General features: G+C 39.7%; 4 protein-coding genes across 4 annotated transcripts; 3 read left to right on the forward strand and 1 right to left on the reverse strand.

The window, feature by feature from the left end:
• Positions 1 to 492: 492 nt before the first annotated feature.
• Positions 493 to 960, reverse strand: LOC142340456 (uncharacterized). Its single transcript, XM_075391030.1, has one exon. The coding sequence runs from the start codon at positions 958 to 960 to the stop codon at positions 493 to 495; it is 468 nt and encodes a 155-aa protein (XP_075247145.1).
• Positions 961 to 2,572: 1,612 nt separating this feature from the next.
• LOC142340457 (uncharacterized) lies at positions 2,573 to 3,490 on the forward strand. The gene has a single exon (XM_075391031.1). The coding sequence runs from the start codon at positions 2,573 to 2,575 to the stop codon at positions 3,488 to 3,490; it is 918 nt and encodes a 305-aa protein (XP_075247146.1).
• A 41-nt stretch (positions 3,491 to 3,531) lies between these two features.
• On the forward strand, positions 3,532 to 4,620 carry LOC142340458 (uncharacterized). The gene has a single exon (XM_075391032.1). It carries the CDS (start codon positions 3,532 to 3,534, stop codon positions 4,618 to 4,620), a length of 1,089 nt encoding a protein of 362 aa, XP_075247147.1.
• Positions 4,621 to 4,727: 107 nt separating this feature from the next.
• Positions 4,728 to 5,807, forward strand: LOC142340459 (uncharacterized). Its single transcript, XM_075391033.1, has one exon. It carries the CDS (start codon positions 4,728 to 4,730, stop codon positions 5,805 to 5,807), a length of 1,080 nt encoding a protein of 359 aa, XP_075247148.1.
• Positions 5,808 to 13,858: the final 8,051 nt, after the last annotated feature.

Consider the following 13,858-nt stretch of genomic DNA (forward strand, 5'->3'; position numbering starts at 1 on the left):
CCACATCTTGTAAACGGTCCGTAACCGTTTAGCCCCCCAATCCTTCCCCTTGTTATTTAGTTCAAATTTACTGCCTCAAAAGTTTCCGCTGAAGTGAGTTTTATGCATCAATTTGACATGATTTAAGGAGTATTCATTCACCCTCCGCGGCCAACGAAGAAGAAGAATCATTGTCAGTTTCAAACACCTTGCCCAATCTCACTGCGGGACGTTGCCCACCCAGGAGCGCCAAAATTTTTTGCTCTTCACATCTATTGTCATCTCGGTCTCACAGAAGCCTGCTAGTTCTGCTCCCAGTGTAGCTGCTTCGAGCTCCAATTTGGGAATGCTCATCTGTTTGATTGGTGCCACCTTGGACTTGCTGATGACGTAGTGGGTAGCTATTGAGCCGTCAGCGGAGATTGTCCTCAGGTACACCACTGCTGATACTGCTGACATTGAAGCGTCTGTGAAGGTGTGCAACTCCTGAGTTCCATCGACGTTTGGAACTAGTCATCTGGTGATTTGAATTGAAGGCATATTCTCGAAGTCTTCCATCCATTGCTGAATTTCGTCGTAATGTTCCTTTGATAGTAGCTGTTCCCAATTGTGTCCTTGTTTGACGACTTTTTGCAAGATGCATCTCAGTCGAATTGCAAAAGGCGAGATTATTCCAATGGGATCAAACAAAGAAGCAGCCATTGAGAGAAGCTTTCTCTGTGTGATATTCTCTCTTTCATAGCTCAGTTTCGGTTTCGCAAAAAGAAGTTGATCGGACTCAGGGTTCCATGTTTGACCAAGTATCCTTTGTAACTTTAGAACTCCAGTTCTGTCTTCCTCTGGAATCTTTTCCAGCACAGCAGGGTTATTGCTGAGAAACTTGGTGAGGTTGAATCCCCCTGTTTTGAGAACATGTTTCAGCTCAGTCGCTGTATTTGCTGCCTCTTCCTCTGTTGAGAATGTTTGAATGAAGTCATCCATGTAGAATTGTTTTGTGATTGAGTCAAAGATTTTTGGGTGTTCTTGTCTGTTATCGTAGGCGCACTTTTGCAGAACAAAAAATTGCGCAGGCAGGAGAATCGGACCTGAAGGCTTTTGAATCGGACCTGAAGGCTTCTGCGGTAGTTAAAGTTGCCAAGGAGAAGTTGACAACACCAATGACGATTCGCTGGAATCAACATGTAAGGAGCATGAGAATAGAGCAGCCAAATCTGGCTGACTTTGCAGATTGGATAAGCATATATGCAGAGGCTTGCGAGGATGTCTCTCCACAAAGACCACAAAAGACAGACTGGGTTGAACGGCCCTTCCAAGGCCAGAAACACTCCAACATAGTTCTTCAAGCCAGCTCAAATTGTCAACTATGCTCTGGGGATCACAACCTTGGTCGCTGCAAAGAATACCTGAGCAAGTCTGTAGCTGACCGTCAGCAATTGGTGAGGCATCACAACTTGTGTGTCAATTGCTTGAAGAGACATGAGGGTGGATTTTGTAAATCAAAGATTAGATGTCTTGTAGACAGATGCAATGGGTTTCATCATTCAACTCTCCATCGAGACGACTTCAGGACTTTGCAGAGAAGTGATTTCCAAGCAGCGAGTAAAGGGGGATTTCAATCCAGGAACAACCCGGTGCAGTCAAACTACGGTAGAAACTTCAACCATACAAAGTCTCAGATTTCGTCAACAACCAGTAACACGCCAAATACCAACAACAGAAGGGGATACAATCAAAACAGTTTCAACCCTCGTAATCCAAGCTATGGAAACAACAACTCGCATCAAACTGCCAATCAGCAGCACATCAATCCCCAGCAAACTAATGACAGAAGTAACACTCACTTTCAATCAGTGACTAGCAACGAACTGAATGATGATTCATCAAAACTTCCACGGGTGCAAAACCGCACTTGTAGCAGAAATCGGGAACCCACATGGGTCAGAGCTTTTATTCAACTACAGGCTATACCAGTCACGCTCTTCTACAAAGACTTCAACATAGAGACCTATGCACTTTTAGACAGTGGAAGTGATAATACACAGATCACACAAAACATTGCTGATGCTCTTCGGATTAGAGTCCCCAAAGATATAGAACTTCCTCTAGCTTCGCTACATGGGGAGCACACAGTGACAACAGCTGATGTCATGATTGGAATTGGTTCACTTCACAGCTCAAAACCGGTGACAAGTCTTCCTGTGTACGCAACCTCCAATGAGCAGTTCCAGATGCCAATTGTCCCCGCAGAAATGTTGAATAGACTTTGTAGAGACCATGATCATTTGGCAGAAATCAACTTCCCACAAATTCGTGACAACAAAATTGGAATACTCATAGGGGCAGATGCTTTTCTGGCTACTGTTCCAAGACAATTCACTACCGGCAAACCAGGAACACCCTACGGAGTCAACACACTGTTAGGATGGACTTTGACAGGCCCTGTGCCACAAGAGTACTTTCAACCAAACCATAAAGGAAGCAGCAACCACAACATCACTCTTTTCAACCATCTCAAGCGAGGTAGTGACGACCCGGACGAAAATCTTCTACATCTTTTTGGACCTTTGAAGGTGTCAACTTTAGTCAGGGTTCTATGAAGGGACACAATGAAGAAGACCAGAAGGCAATAAAGACTTTGGAAGAGACCACACATCACAACGGGGAAAGATATGAGATTGGACTCCCTTGGCGAGAAAACGTCACGCTACCCAACAACTACTTCATGGCACGGGTTCAGTGGCACGCCCTGCAGAAGCGATTAGAGAGAGACAACCAACTGAAACACAGATATATGACCACTATCTTTGATGATATGGATAAGGGATACATAGCGGCTGTTACGAACCAGGATGCAAAGAACATTTGGTACCTACCGCATCATCCCGTCATCAACAAGCAAAAACCAGACAAGATAAGACGAGTGACAAATGCAGCCTCAAAATACAAAGGGGTTTCTTTGAACGATGCTCTGCTAACGGGACCGGACCTTTTGTGCAATCTACATGGACTTCTTCTACGGTTTCGTCAGTACAAGGTTGCAGTAACAGCAGACATAGAGGCTATGTTCATGCAAGTTGGAATCAGAGAAGAAGACCAAGATGCTCTCCGTTTTTTGTGGAGCGACAATGATCAGGAGAGGACATCCAAATACCAACGACTCATTTTTGGAGCAACATGTTCTCCTGCCTGCGCAATTTTTGTTCTGCAAAAGTGCGCCAACGATAACAGACAAGAACACCCAAAAATCTTTGACTCAATCACAAAACAATTCTACATGGATGACTTCATTCAAACATTCTCAACAGAGGAAGAGGCAGCAAATACAGCGACAGAGCTGAAACATGTTCTCAAAACAGGGGGATTCAACCTCACCAAGTTTCTCAGCAATAACCCTGCTGTGCTGGAAAAGATTCCAGAGGAAGACAGAATTGGAGTTCTAAAGTTACAAAGGATACTTGGTCAAACATGGAACCCTGAGTCCGATCAACTTCTTTTGCGAAACCCAAACTGAGCTATGAAAGAGAGAATATCACACAGAGAAAGCTTCTCTCAATGGCTGCTTCTTTGTTTGATCCCATTGGAATAATCTCGCCTTTTGCAATTCGACTGAGATGCATCTTGCAAAAAGTCGTCAAACAAGGACACAATTGGGACCAGCTACTATCAAAGGAACATTACGACGAAATTCAGCAATGGATGGAAGACTTCGAGAATATGCCTTCAATTCAAATCCCCAGTTGTCTAGTTCCCAACGTCGATGGAACTCACGAGTTGCACACCTTCACAGACGCTTCACTTTCAGCAGTATCAGCAGTTGTGTACCTGAGGACAATCTCCGCTGACGGCTCAATAGCTACCCACTACGTCATCAGCAAGTCCAAGGTGGCACCAATCAAACAGATGAGCATTCCCAAATTGGAGCTCGAAGCAGCTACACTGGGAGCAGAACTAGCAGGCTTCTGTGAGACCGAGATGACAATAGATGTGAAGAGCAAAAAATTTTGGACCGACAGCACAGCAGTACTCAGCTGGATCAAATCAAAGGATCGACAGAAGATGTACATCGCAAATAGGCTCAACAAAATTGCTGAGAACTCAAACAAAGACGACTGGCAACACGTACCAGGTAAAATGAACCCGGCTGATCATGGTACCAGAGGTCTAGCTCCATGCGATCTTCAAAAATTGTGGATAACAGCACCTTCTTTCTTGATCAAACCTGAGAGCGAGTGGACATTCTCCGATGACAAAACAGCTCAAACAAACGCCACTCAAGTTGATGTCAAGACCAGTGAAAAACCGTTGGTAGATCCAAACAGATTTTCAAATTGGCCTAGACTCCTTGGCACAATTAGCACAGTGTTTCGAGCAGTGCGCGTACTGAAGAGGTTGATCAAACGCGACATACCTTGCGACTTGGACGACTTCGCGGCTGACGAAAACAAGGCTCGGAGCTTTCTCTTGAGGATATCTCAGTCCACACACTTCAAGGACACAGTTTCTCGACTTCAAAGTGGACTACCCCTAGACAAGAAGGACATTTATTACCATATACACCCTTTCTGGATAGCGACGGACTACTTAGGGTTGAGGGACGAATCCAAAAATCTGGATTGCCTTTTCAGAGCAAACATCCGGTGATACTCCACAGCAAGTGCAGAGTTGCCAAACTGCTTATTGAGAAAGCACATCACGACTGCGGGCATCATGGAATTGAACATGTTCGTGCACTTATCCAAGCAACTTTCATGATAGTTGGAATCCGCAGAGCTCTAAGAACTTTAAGGAAGTACTGCTTCATCTGCAGACGCTGGCGAGCAGACAATGTCAGACCGAAGATGGCTCCTCTACCAAAATTTCGCATTCCGGAGCACTCCAAACTCTACCCATTTGTGAATACTGGAATGGACATGTTCGGTCCCTTTAACATTGAAAAATCCAGAACCCAGACAGAACTCAATTATGTCTGCATGTTTACATGCTTTGTCACACGAGCAGTACACTTGGAAGTTTGTGAGGACCTCTCTACTGACTGTCTACTAATGGCTATTCGACGTTTTGTATCCAGACGAGGATACCCTGATGTCATTGTTTCGGACAACGGGAAAAACTTTGTTGGAGCTAACCAGGCAATGAAACTCAATTTTCAGGAAAACTACAAACCAGACAACAATTACATACGTCTCCAGCTGGCCCAACAGAACATCCAGTGGACGTTCAACCCACCTCTGGCACTGCACTTCGGAGGGGTTTGGGAACGACTTATCCAGTCGGCTAAACGAAGCCTACTTGTTGTCCTCGGAAGCCGCCGACTAAACTTTTCAGTCTTCCATACAGTCGTAGCGGAGGCAGAAGGAATTCTTAATTCACGCCCACTGACGCATGTTGGGAGCACTTTGACTGACGAGGAACCATTAACACCAAATCATTTCCTGATGAAAAGACGACACTTCTGCCTAAAACCTCTGGCAAACAACAGAACCCGGTTTTCAATTAAGGACTTCAAGGAGTCACAGACCCTTTTGGACCACTATTGGTCTCGTCTTCTCAAAGAATTTGTACCGGAACTTAACAGACGGACAAAATGGCAGCAGGCCAACGCTGAGCTCAAGGAAGACGATGTTGTTTGGCTCTACAAAGATTTTACACCCCGAGGAATTTGGCCCATTGGTCGGATAGTCAAAGCACATGTGAGTAGAGATGGAGTGGCAAGAAGCTTCGACATCAAGACCAGTACTGGCATGGTGCAACGTCCCGCAGTGAGATTGAGCAAGGTGTTTGAAATTGACAATGATTCTTCTTCTTCGTTGGCCGCGGAGGGTGAATGAATACTCCTTCAATCATGTCAAATTGATGCATAAAACTCACTTAAGCGGAAACTTTTGAGGCAGTAAATTTGAATTTCTGATGTCAATTATTTTGTTCTTTTCTGATAAATTTATTTGCTAAGTTTTGTTGTTGCTTGCCGGAGTGTAAACGGTCCGTAACCGTTTAGCCCCCCAATCCTTCCCCTTGTTATTTAGTTCAAATTTGCTGAGTTCATATTCATAATCGCTGTAAAAGTCATATCTTTAACTTTGATTTTTCATGACTTTCAATGCCAAACCTTTTTATTCATTATCATACATGAGTTGCATCGTGCCACACTTAACTTTGATAGTAAATGCGGGTATAAACCACACCTTTGTAAGCTAATATTTAACAAGCATACAAGCTTATAGAATAACATACAGCAAAATAAACTCTTGAAAACCAGTCGTTGTCTCTGAAAGCGGATCAGACTAAAGAAAAGATAACACATCTCTTCAAAAACAGCTAACTTAGTATGTAATTTTGCATTTGAAGCAACCTAAAGGCTTGCGCGCAATATCATTAACATATAATTTCTCTAGGTTCTTCCAAAGGCTTTTCTTTGCCAAAAAAGTGTCTCTCAAACAAAAACGACCTTACTAAACAACAATTCAGAAAAATCTGAATGATATTATGAAGTACAGGCCTGATTTTGAGTATAGTCGCATGACTACAAGGGACTTATGCAATGCATTTGATGCAGTTTACCAGTCCTCAATTACCAGCGGTTTGGCAAAAAAATCAAACCACAGTGGACATTCAAATTCTCAACGTATTAAAATTTTTTGGAAATACTTTAGAATATTCAAAAATGTTTTATCAAGGTCGGAGCTAACTAACTTGGGAGTCTCCGAGGCGCTCTTTGGGTTCACACATGTTCAAAAATCAAATTCGCACATACTGGATGATGTGATATTTATATTTGAGTATGGTGTCACTACATATACTGACAAATCCCCAGCTGAGTAAGCAGTCATAATAGAGCCGATCAAGTTGTGAGTTATCTCTGTGAGGAGTTTTTAAACATTAATGTGATGCTCAACGAAACCAAAACAATAGAACTAATTATCAGTTTTACCAGGAAATGAGATCCATGCATATTAGCAAAAATTGAAAGAGTTAAAGAAGTCAGAATACATGGTGTTAAATTCAATGAGAATCTAAAATTCAAGTCATATCAATTCGGTGAAACAACGAATTACGAGTCGTAAATATCTTTCATTACGCCTAAAAGGACTAGGATATTGCAAAATTGAAATTTTGTGTTTCTATCAAAGTAAACTTACACGTATCATGACTTATTGTTCTGGTGTTTGGGGTGGTGCTGCCAACTATCTCCTCGACAATTTGAATGGTTTTCAGCTTAAGACAGCTAAAATTGGCATAATTGACGATTTCAATCGTATCGGGCAACATATCAAGGAGTGTGATCACAGTTTTGACGAAATTAATGACATTGGTACAGCCCATCCACTACTCTTGTTTGTTTCAAAACGATCTGTTTGCGCTTTTAAACTGTGTCCAAAACTTCTGTCGGTATAGAAAGCAAAAACCAAAATTGAATTTTCAATTTTTCCAATCAGGTTCCTCAAAAAGTCTAATTTGGGCTATAAATATGCTATTAAAAAGAAAGCGTTTATTCATTTTCTAATAAAAGCTTTTCCTTCTTTTTTGTTTCTTTTTTTCTATTAAGGGTATATTTCTACCATTGATTACCATAGCAGTCATCGGCAACACGAAGCCTTCATCTTTAATTACCGTATCTCCGTCATAACATAAGACCACAAAGATTCAAACAATTTACCTTCAAATCTGTTTTCGTTACCGTGAAAAAAAGAACCATTGCCCAATCTTAGCTCCCATATAGACATCAACTTAAAGCGTTGGTTGAGGACAGTGACAAAATCTTGTCACAGTTTTCCAAGTTAAAGGCCATATTTGTTTCCCTGACTGTCACTTTTGTCCTATATGAAAATATCTAGTTTGCATGATAATTAGTACTGTGTGAAGAATCAGACAGTGTTAGAAGAAAGCCTGCCTATTGAAAAATTTGAGAATTGGCTCTCGAAATACCCATTCTGGATTAGGAATCAAAAACATAACCGACTAAAGTCGGTCGAATTGCTCTCAAACAACCGGCGTGCGGTTGGCTTCGTCACTAGCTAGCCACGGTTTAGTGAGGATAGCTTTAACTCGATCAGACTCTGCAACTTTTAGTTCTTCCAGACTTGTTAACAAATAAATCAAATGAAAAACTGATATTTTAAAAATTTTCAAAATAATTTTTTTTCAAAATATTTTAAAAATTTTAAAAAAATTTTTTCTGTGGAGTTATGTCATGTAACCCATCTGCAAGAGTTGAAAAGCTTCGTTGGCCATTAATGATTGTTAGACGCAGAAAAGGACAAAAATTTTCAAAAAAATTAAAATTTTCAAAATATTAAAAATTCTAGATATTAATTCAAGATATTAAAATCTAGCTACAACTCAAAATATTGAAATCCTCAAAATTGTTTCATTGTCTCAAAAGACTATTCAAAATTCCTATTTAAACAGTTTCAAATAGTTTCACTGGCTCATAAAGATCCAGAACTTTGAACATGATAAAAATTTTCCGAAAACTTTTATCATAATAATTAAGTTTTATCAAAAAATTGCTAAAGCTGTAGTCATTAAAATTTTGATAACCATTCTTTTAACACTAGCAACTATGTGGCAGCTTATCATCAAACCTTGGAGTAGGTCCCTATGATAACTGCCTTCTTAGTTTGCTTATACCTTTTAGAGGCGGCTGGGTAGGTGCTAGTGCCAAGTGCTATATTGTATGAAGACAGAGTTATCGTTGCAATATCCTTTCTAATAAAGGCTTTTAATTGCAAGTTTTTGTTAAATGCTATTCGGAGCGCAGGTTTGGTAAAGACGCACTTTTTCTGCTGCAAGTTTTCAATTCAATTTTTTTGGTAAGCAACTGAACTGTACTGAGCAGAATCGTCTGTCTGAATTTCAAGATAAAAAGTGAGTGCTGTATAAATTTACAATTATCTTTTTCAACCAGTCAAAATTCAGCATCGTCATATTACGGCTCCTTAGAAAAAACGGAGGCGATGGGTTTCGAACCTTTAATCTTATGATTATAAAAAGGGTTGCCTAGTGTGCTGTGCCAAGTGGGTCTTGATTAGTGGTGTTGTCAAAGACAGGGGATCTACTGGGCTAGTTAAGTATAAATGGAAAGCAACGTCAATAGTGGTTTGTTCTAAGTTTTTATTGAGTATTACAGATCAAAATGCTGAAAGTATACTTTGTGTTTGCTCTTATTTGGCCTTTTATATTCTCATCTGATGTATGCGAAGAAATGGAAATGGGGAACGCGACTGCTGTATGTTGTGAAAAGAATACAACATGCCGCGTTGCCCAAGTGGATGTGAGTTTCGTGCCATATCGGTGCCATATTTGTCCAGTTGGTGATGGTGGGATTAAGATTTGTGTCCTCGATTCTTTCCAAGTTTTGCAATGATGTTCGTGTTGGTCGTGGCAGGCATAGTACGCATGCAGTAGAAAAAAAAGGCGTGCAGTTTTGTAGAAAAATAGATTAGTGGTTTCTACTGACATAGTGGTGAGGCTCGATGTGTAGATTCAGGGCCTCCTGACCAACCACAATTCTCCTTAGGTGAGGCATGAGTGTGCCTCTTCTCGGTATCAGGGCTTTCTTCCTCAGAACGTCGAGGTTCGTGGGCTCGCCCTGACAAACGTAGGTGGTTTGCACGTAAGTGCGGTAAATTGGTGTCTCCGGTATGCCCATTTCGATTAGCAGGGCAAGCCTCCCGTCGAATGAGAAGAGTTCTGGGGTTCAAGCTGATAATTCATTAGTTGATGTGCTGCCGTTTTCTTCGCTGTTAAAACTGGCACTGGACAGATAAAGTGATGAATAGTTTCTATTTTTGCTGAGTAGGGTTAGAGTGGGAGGCCGATCTTTAGATTTGTATCAGTGTGACAGTTGTTTGATAATCTCTTCGGGTTTTTTGCACTTTTCCCCAGGAAGAATAATGTAGTGGTGATCTATCAAGTGTGGCAGTTCCATTTGTTCCACGTTGTGAGGGGAGTAAAGTAATTAAGTAATTCCCTCGGCATGGCAGTAACTGACAGTCACCAATGGCAGTTTTGGAGGAAAGTAAATTGAGAACAGTGTGATTGACTGCTCTTTTGATAAAGTTATTCAGAATACTTTTACTGCGAAGAGGTCAAAACTTAATAGCCGCGTTATTCATTGATTGTTGGGTTTTTTATCGAAGCTTTGCAACACCGATTAATTGTAATAACGAATAGACAAGATATTCTATTTTATCGAAGTATGGACACTAAATGGTTCGTTATTTACTTATAACAATATAGGGTTTGATAGGCTAGCATTAATGTTTTTTAAAATTTTAAGCAGAATTATCGTGTTTAGAACGACACCAGGCAGACAAGATTTTCTAATCGAAATGAACGAGTTCAAATATCAGTACTACGATCGGAAAAAAATAATAAGTCTCGGATGGAAAGAAGTGGATGGGCGGGGTGTTAATTGTTGGAACTTCTTAAAGAATAAGTTAACTATAGAAGGTAAAGGGAGACTGGTTGTAGAGAATGGTTGGCCGGAGGTACCATTGGCAAAAAATAATGAAGTTATTGTGGGATTACAAGAAAGTTTAATAGAAGGGTTCCGGGGCTGTAAAGATCAGTGCGATGTGTATAATTATGTTAGTAAATTAAAGTTGGAGAATGGTGATAGCAGGTTGTATCAAGAAGTTGGGTCGTATGCTGGTTTGTGTAATTCAATAGGTTCGACGTTTTGTGTGGATGGTTTTGATGAGTGATGTTTTGCCAGATGGTTTTACTGTTGTAATGAGAAATGCAATGGTACAATGGAATGAGTGATGGACGGCGGCACATGATAGTGTTTTGAAAACGCTGTGTGGTGAAAAATTGTTTCTGATTTGTGGAAGTTATTAGAAATCAAGGAATTTTAATAATGTTCTGGGTACTCCGCAAAATTTTATGGATTTAATATTAAGAGGGGTCCTTCTGCAAGTGGTTTGGGAAAGGATGTTTGGTTTTTCATTTCGACGAAAGATAATGTATTGTGCCAGCCTTCGTTGTGTGCGCATGCTGTTTTGACTTTTACAAGAGGTTTGTCGTTAGTGACTGGCTGGGAGGCGCGCGATCAATCGAATCAATTTGTTGTCGATCGCCATATGATAACTCTCTTCTTAGTTTGCTTATACCTTTTCTATCTTTTTAGAGGCGGCTGTGTAGGTGCTAGTGCCAAGTGCTGTATTGTATGAAGACAGAGTTTTCGTTGCCATATTTTTTCTAAAAAAGGCTTTTAAAAGCAAGTTTTTGCTAAGTGCTATTCGGCGCGCGGGTTCGGTAAAAACGCTCTTTTTTCGCTACAAGTTTTTAATTCAAGAATTTTGGTAAGCAACTGAACTGTACTGACCAGAACCGTCTGTCTGAATTTCAATATAATAAGTGCGTGCTGTTTAAATTTCCAAAAGTCTTCTGCAACCGATCAAAATTCAGCATCGTCATAGTCCCTAGAACCCTGGTGCCGGAAAAAAAGATTTAAAAAAATAAAAAAAACTTGAAAAAAGTGCAATTTTTAAAAAAAAAAATTGCTGATTTTAAAGTCTTCAAAAACACTTTCTTACATCTAGAAGCTACGCAGTAAACTATATTCAATCTCTAGAGGAGATTATGTTGCTATTGAGGCTGGAGGAACCTAAAAATCGACAAAAATCTTAAAATAAAGCAATTAGCAAAAATACTAAAGCAATTAGCAAAAAAAATTAGCAAAAAATCTTAAAATAAAGCAATTAGCAAAATAAAGCAATTAACAAAAGTTGAAAACTAGTCCATGATCAAAAAATTTTTTACAGTAACTTATTATCAAACCCTAACGGAAGCTGAAAAACCTGATTAATGACAGGACATGATAAGTTTTATTTAAAAAAATGCTAAAGTTCATGGTGTTGAAATCTTGAGAAACATTCCATTACATTTAGAAACAATACATTAACCTATTGTTGTCAAGCCCTAGAAGAGGTTACTCGGCTCTTGGGGCCCAAAAACCTAAAAAACGGCAACACTTTTCAAAAAACTTGCTAAAATTTGTGATATTATAAAGTTTAAAACTATTCAACCGGGGGGTTGATGGGGAGGGAGGGGTGGTGGTTGGCAACAGTGGGGGGGGGGGGGGGGGCAACAACGCGGTGTGGGTGGGGGGGGGGGCTGGTGGCAATATGGGGGGGGGCAGTAATGGGGGTGTCTTCGACCTCTAAGAACCGCCCTTCACCCCATAAGTAAAAGTCTTCAAAACAGTTTGAGCTGAAACAGAGCTGAAAGGCTCTAAGAGCACTTAATGCCCGCTGGGCGCTACCTGTTTATCCCATTTTTGAGGACGAAAAGTCAAAAGCGTCAGACGAAAAATCGGTCAAGCGAGAAATCGCATAAAAAAAGACCGACAGGTCTAATATAATTGCTACAAACTGCGTTTGAGAGCAATTAATGACAGCTATTGAACCAGCAAAGTCACGGCTCATGCAAACAATTAGTTCTCCGAACTGGGTGTAAAGTTGTTGCTAATTGATAAAGTCAAATTGACAAGTTTTGGGTGGATTTATATGCTCAAAATTATCCAAACTGCCTACTTTAATCCCAGAATACGAGTGACAACATCCGTTTTCTGCTCGCCACTGATATTACCGCTATTTATCGTAACTTTAGTGTGATTTGTATTGACGCAAAAAATAGAATATGTGACAATGATTTTTCACTGTAGACAACAAAAGATAAAAACCACAATTGTACTATTTGCACAGCTATGAAACATTTTCGAGCCTCAAATTGAAAAACGAGACAAAAAAGTTATTTTTTGTAATTTTGTAATATGTTACATCTTTTCGTTTCCTTACAATGCATTTCGTCGTGAAATTGACTAGTAATCTTTATCACATTTTCAGTCGAGATATTTATTAATTGTGCTTTGGCACAGCAGTCCGCACCTTGAACTTTTTTTTTATTGAACTGCCTACTTCCCCGATGGAAATTAAGCATCTATAATTGTTATTATTACATCTTCATAAGGGATTTTCCCAATCGAATTGGCCAGTCGCAGCTCTTATTGCGCTGTAAGTAAAATTCAATCAAATAAAACAAAATTATAGCAAATGGCAATAAAACAGAAATGTTGTTCACAGGACGGAAAAAGATACGGTTCCACAGCCAATTCCATATATACTTAGAGAGATACCTGTATGCTTCATCTTAGCCTCTCATTGGTTTTTAACGATCTTGTATGAACTTTTTGCAGTGCAAGCAATGCACTAGGACATATGCTACCATCATATATAATACTATAAAATAATTTTATGACTATATACTGAGAAATATCGACTCGAGAATTGTGAAAATAGTTGCTACAATTTCGCGCAATTTGTGACACCTGGACAACAGTTTTAAAGACAATTTAAAGGCACTTCAAAGAAAATTAAAGACAATTTCCTGTAAAGCATTAATTTCACAAGAGAGTAACTACAATAAAAATACTGCAAGGGTGCCACATGTAGGATAGAATAAATAATCAACTAATTTTCTGACTTGCATTTGAGGTGTTTTTTTTCTCAATTATGCGTCATTTTTTATCAACTGTTTTTCAATGCACTAGTAATTTACAACTCTGCAAGAGTATATTTGAAGTAAGTAAGTCCGGCATTTTAGATGAAGCACTTTTACCAATTCTGATGAGTACAATTAGCCAACTGGAACTCAGATATGATCACCACTTTTTGCGAAATCAGGATTTGTCAGTGAAAACTTTTCATCGTTTTTCACCAGACACATTTCCAAACGAATATTGACGCAATTTTCCATCATTTTCATGATATTCCCCCAAAAATTATTAGGTAATATTAACTTTCGTACAGTTTTGCATAATCATGACAGTTAATACTTTAAAGTTTTAGCTTAATAAATGAGGAAAAGTGCGAAA

This window comes from Convolutriloba macropyga, chromosome 5 (genome assembly GCF_964194025.1).
Source record: "Convolutriloba macropyga chromosome 5, txConMacr16.3, whole genome shotgun sequence".
Classification (NCBI taxonomy): Eukaryota; Metazoa; Xenacoelomorpha; order Acoela; family Convolutidae; genus Convolutriloba; species Convolutriloba macropyga.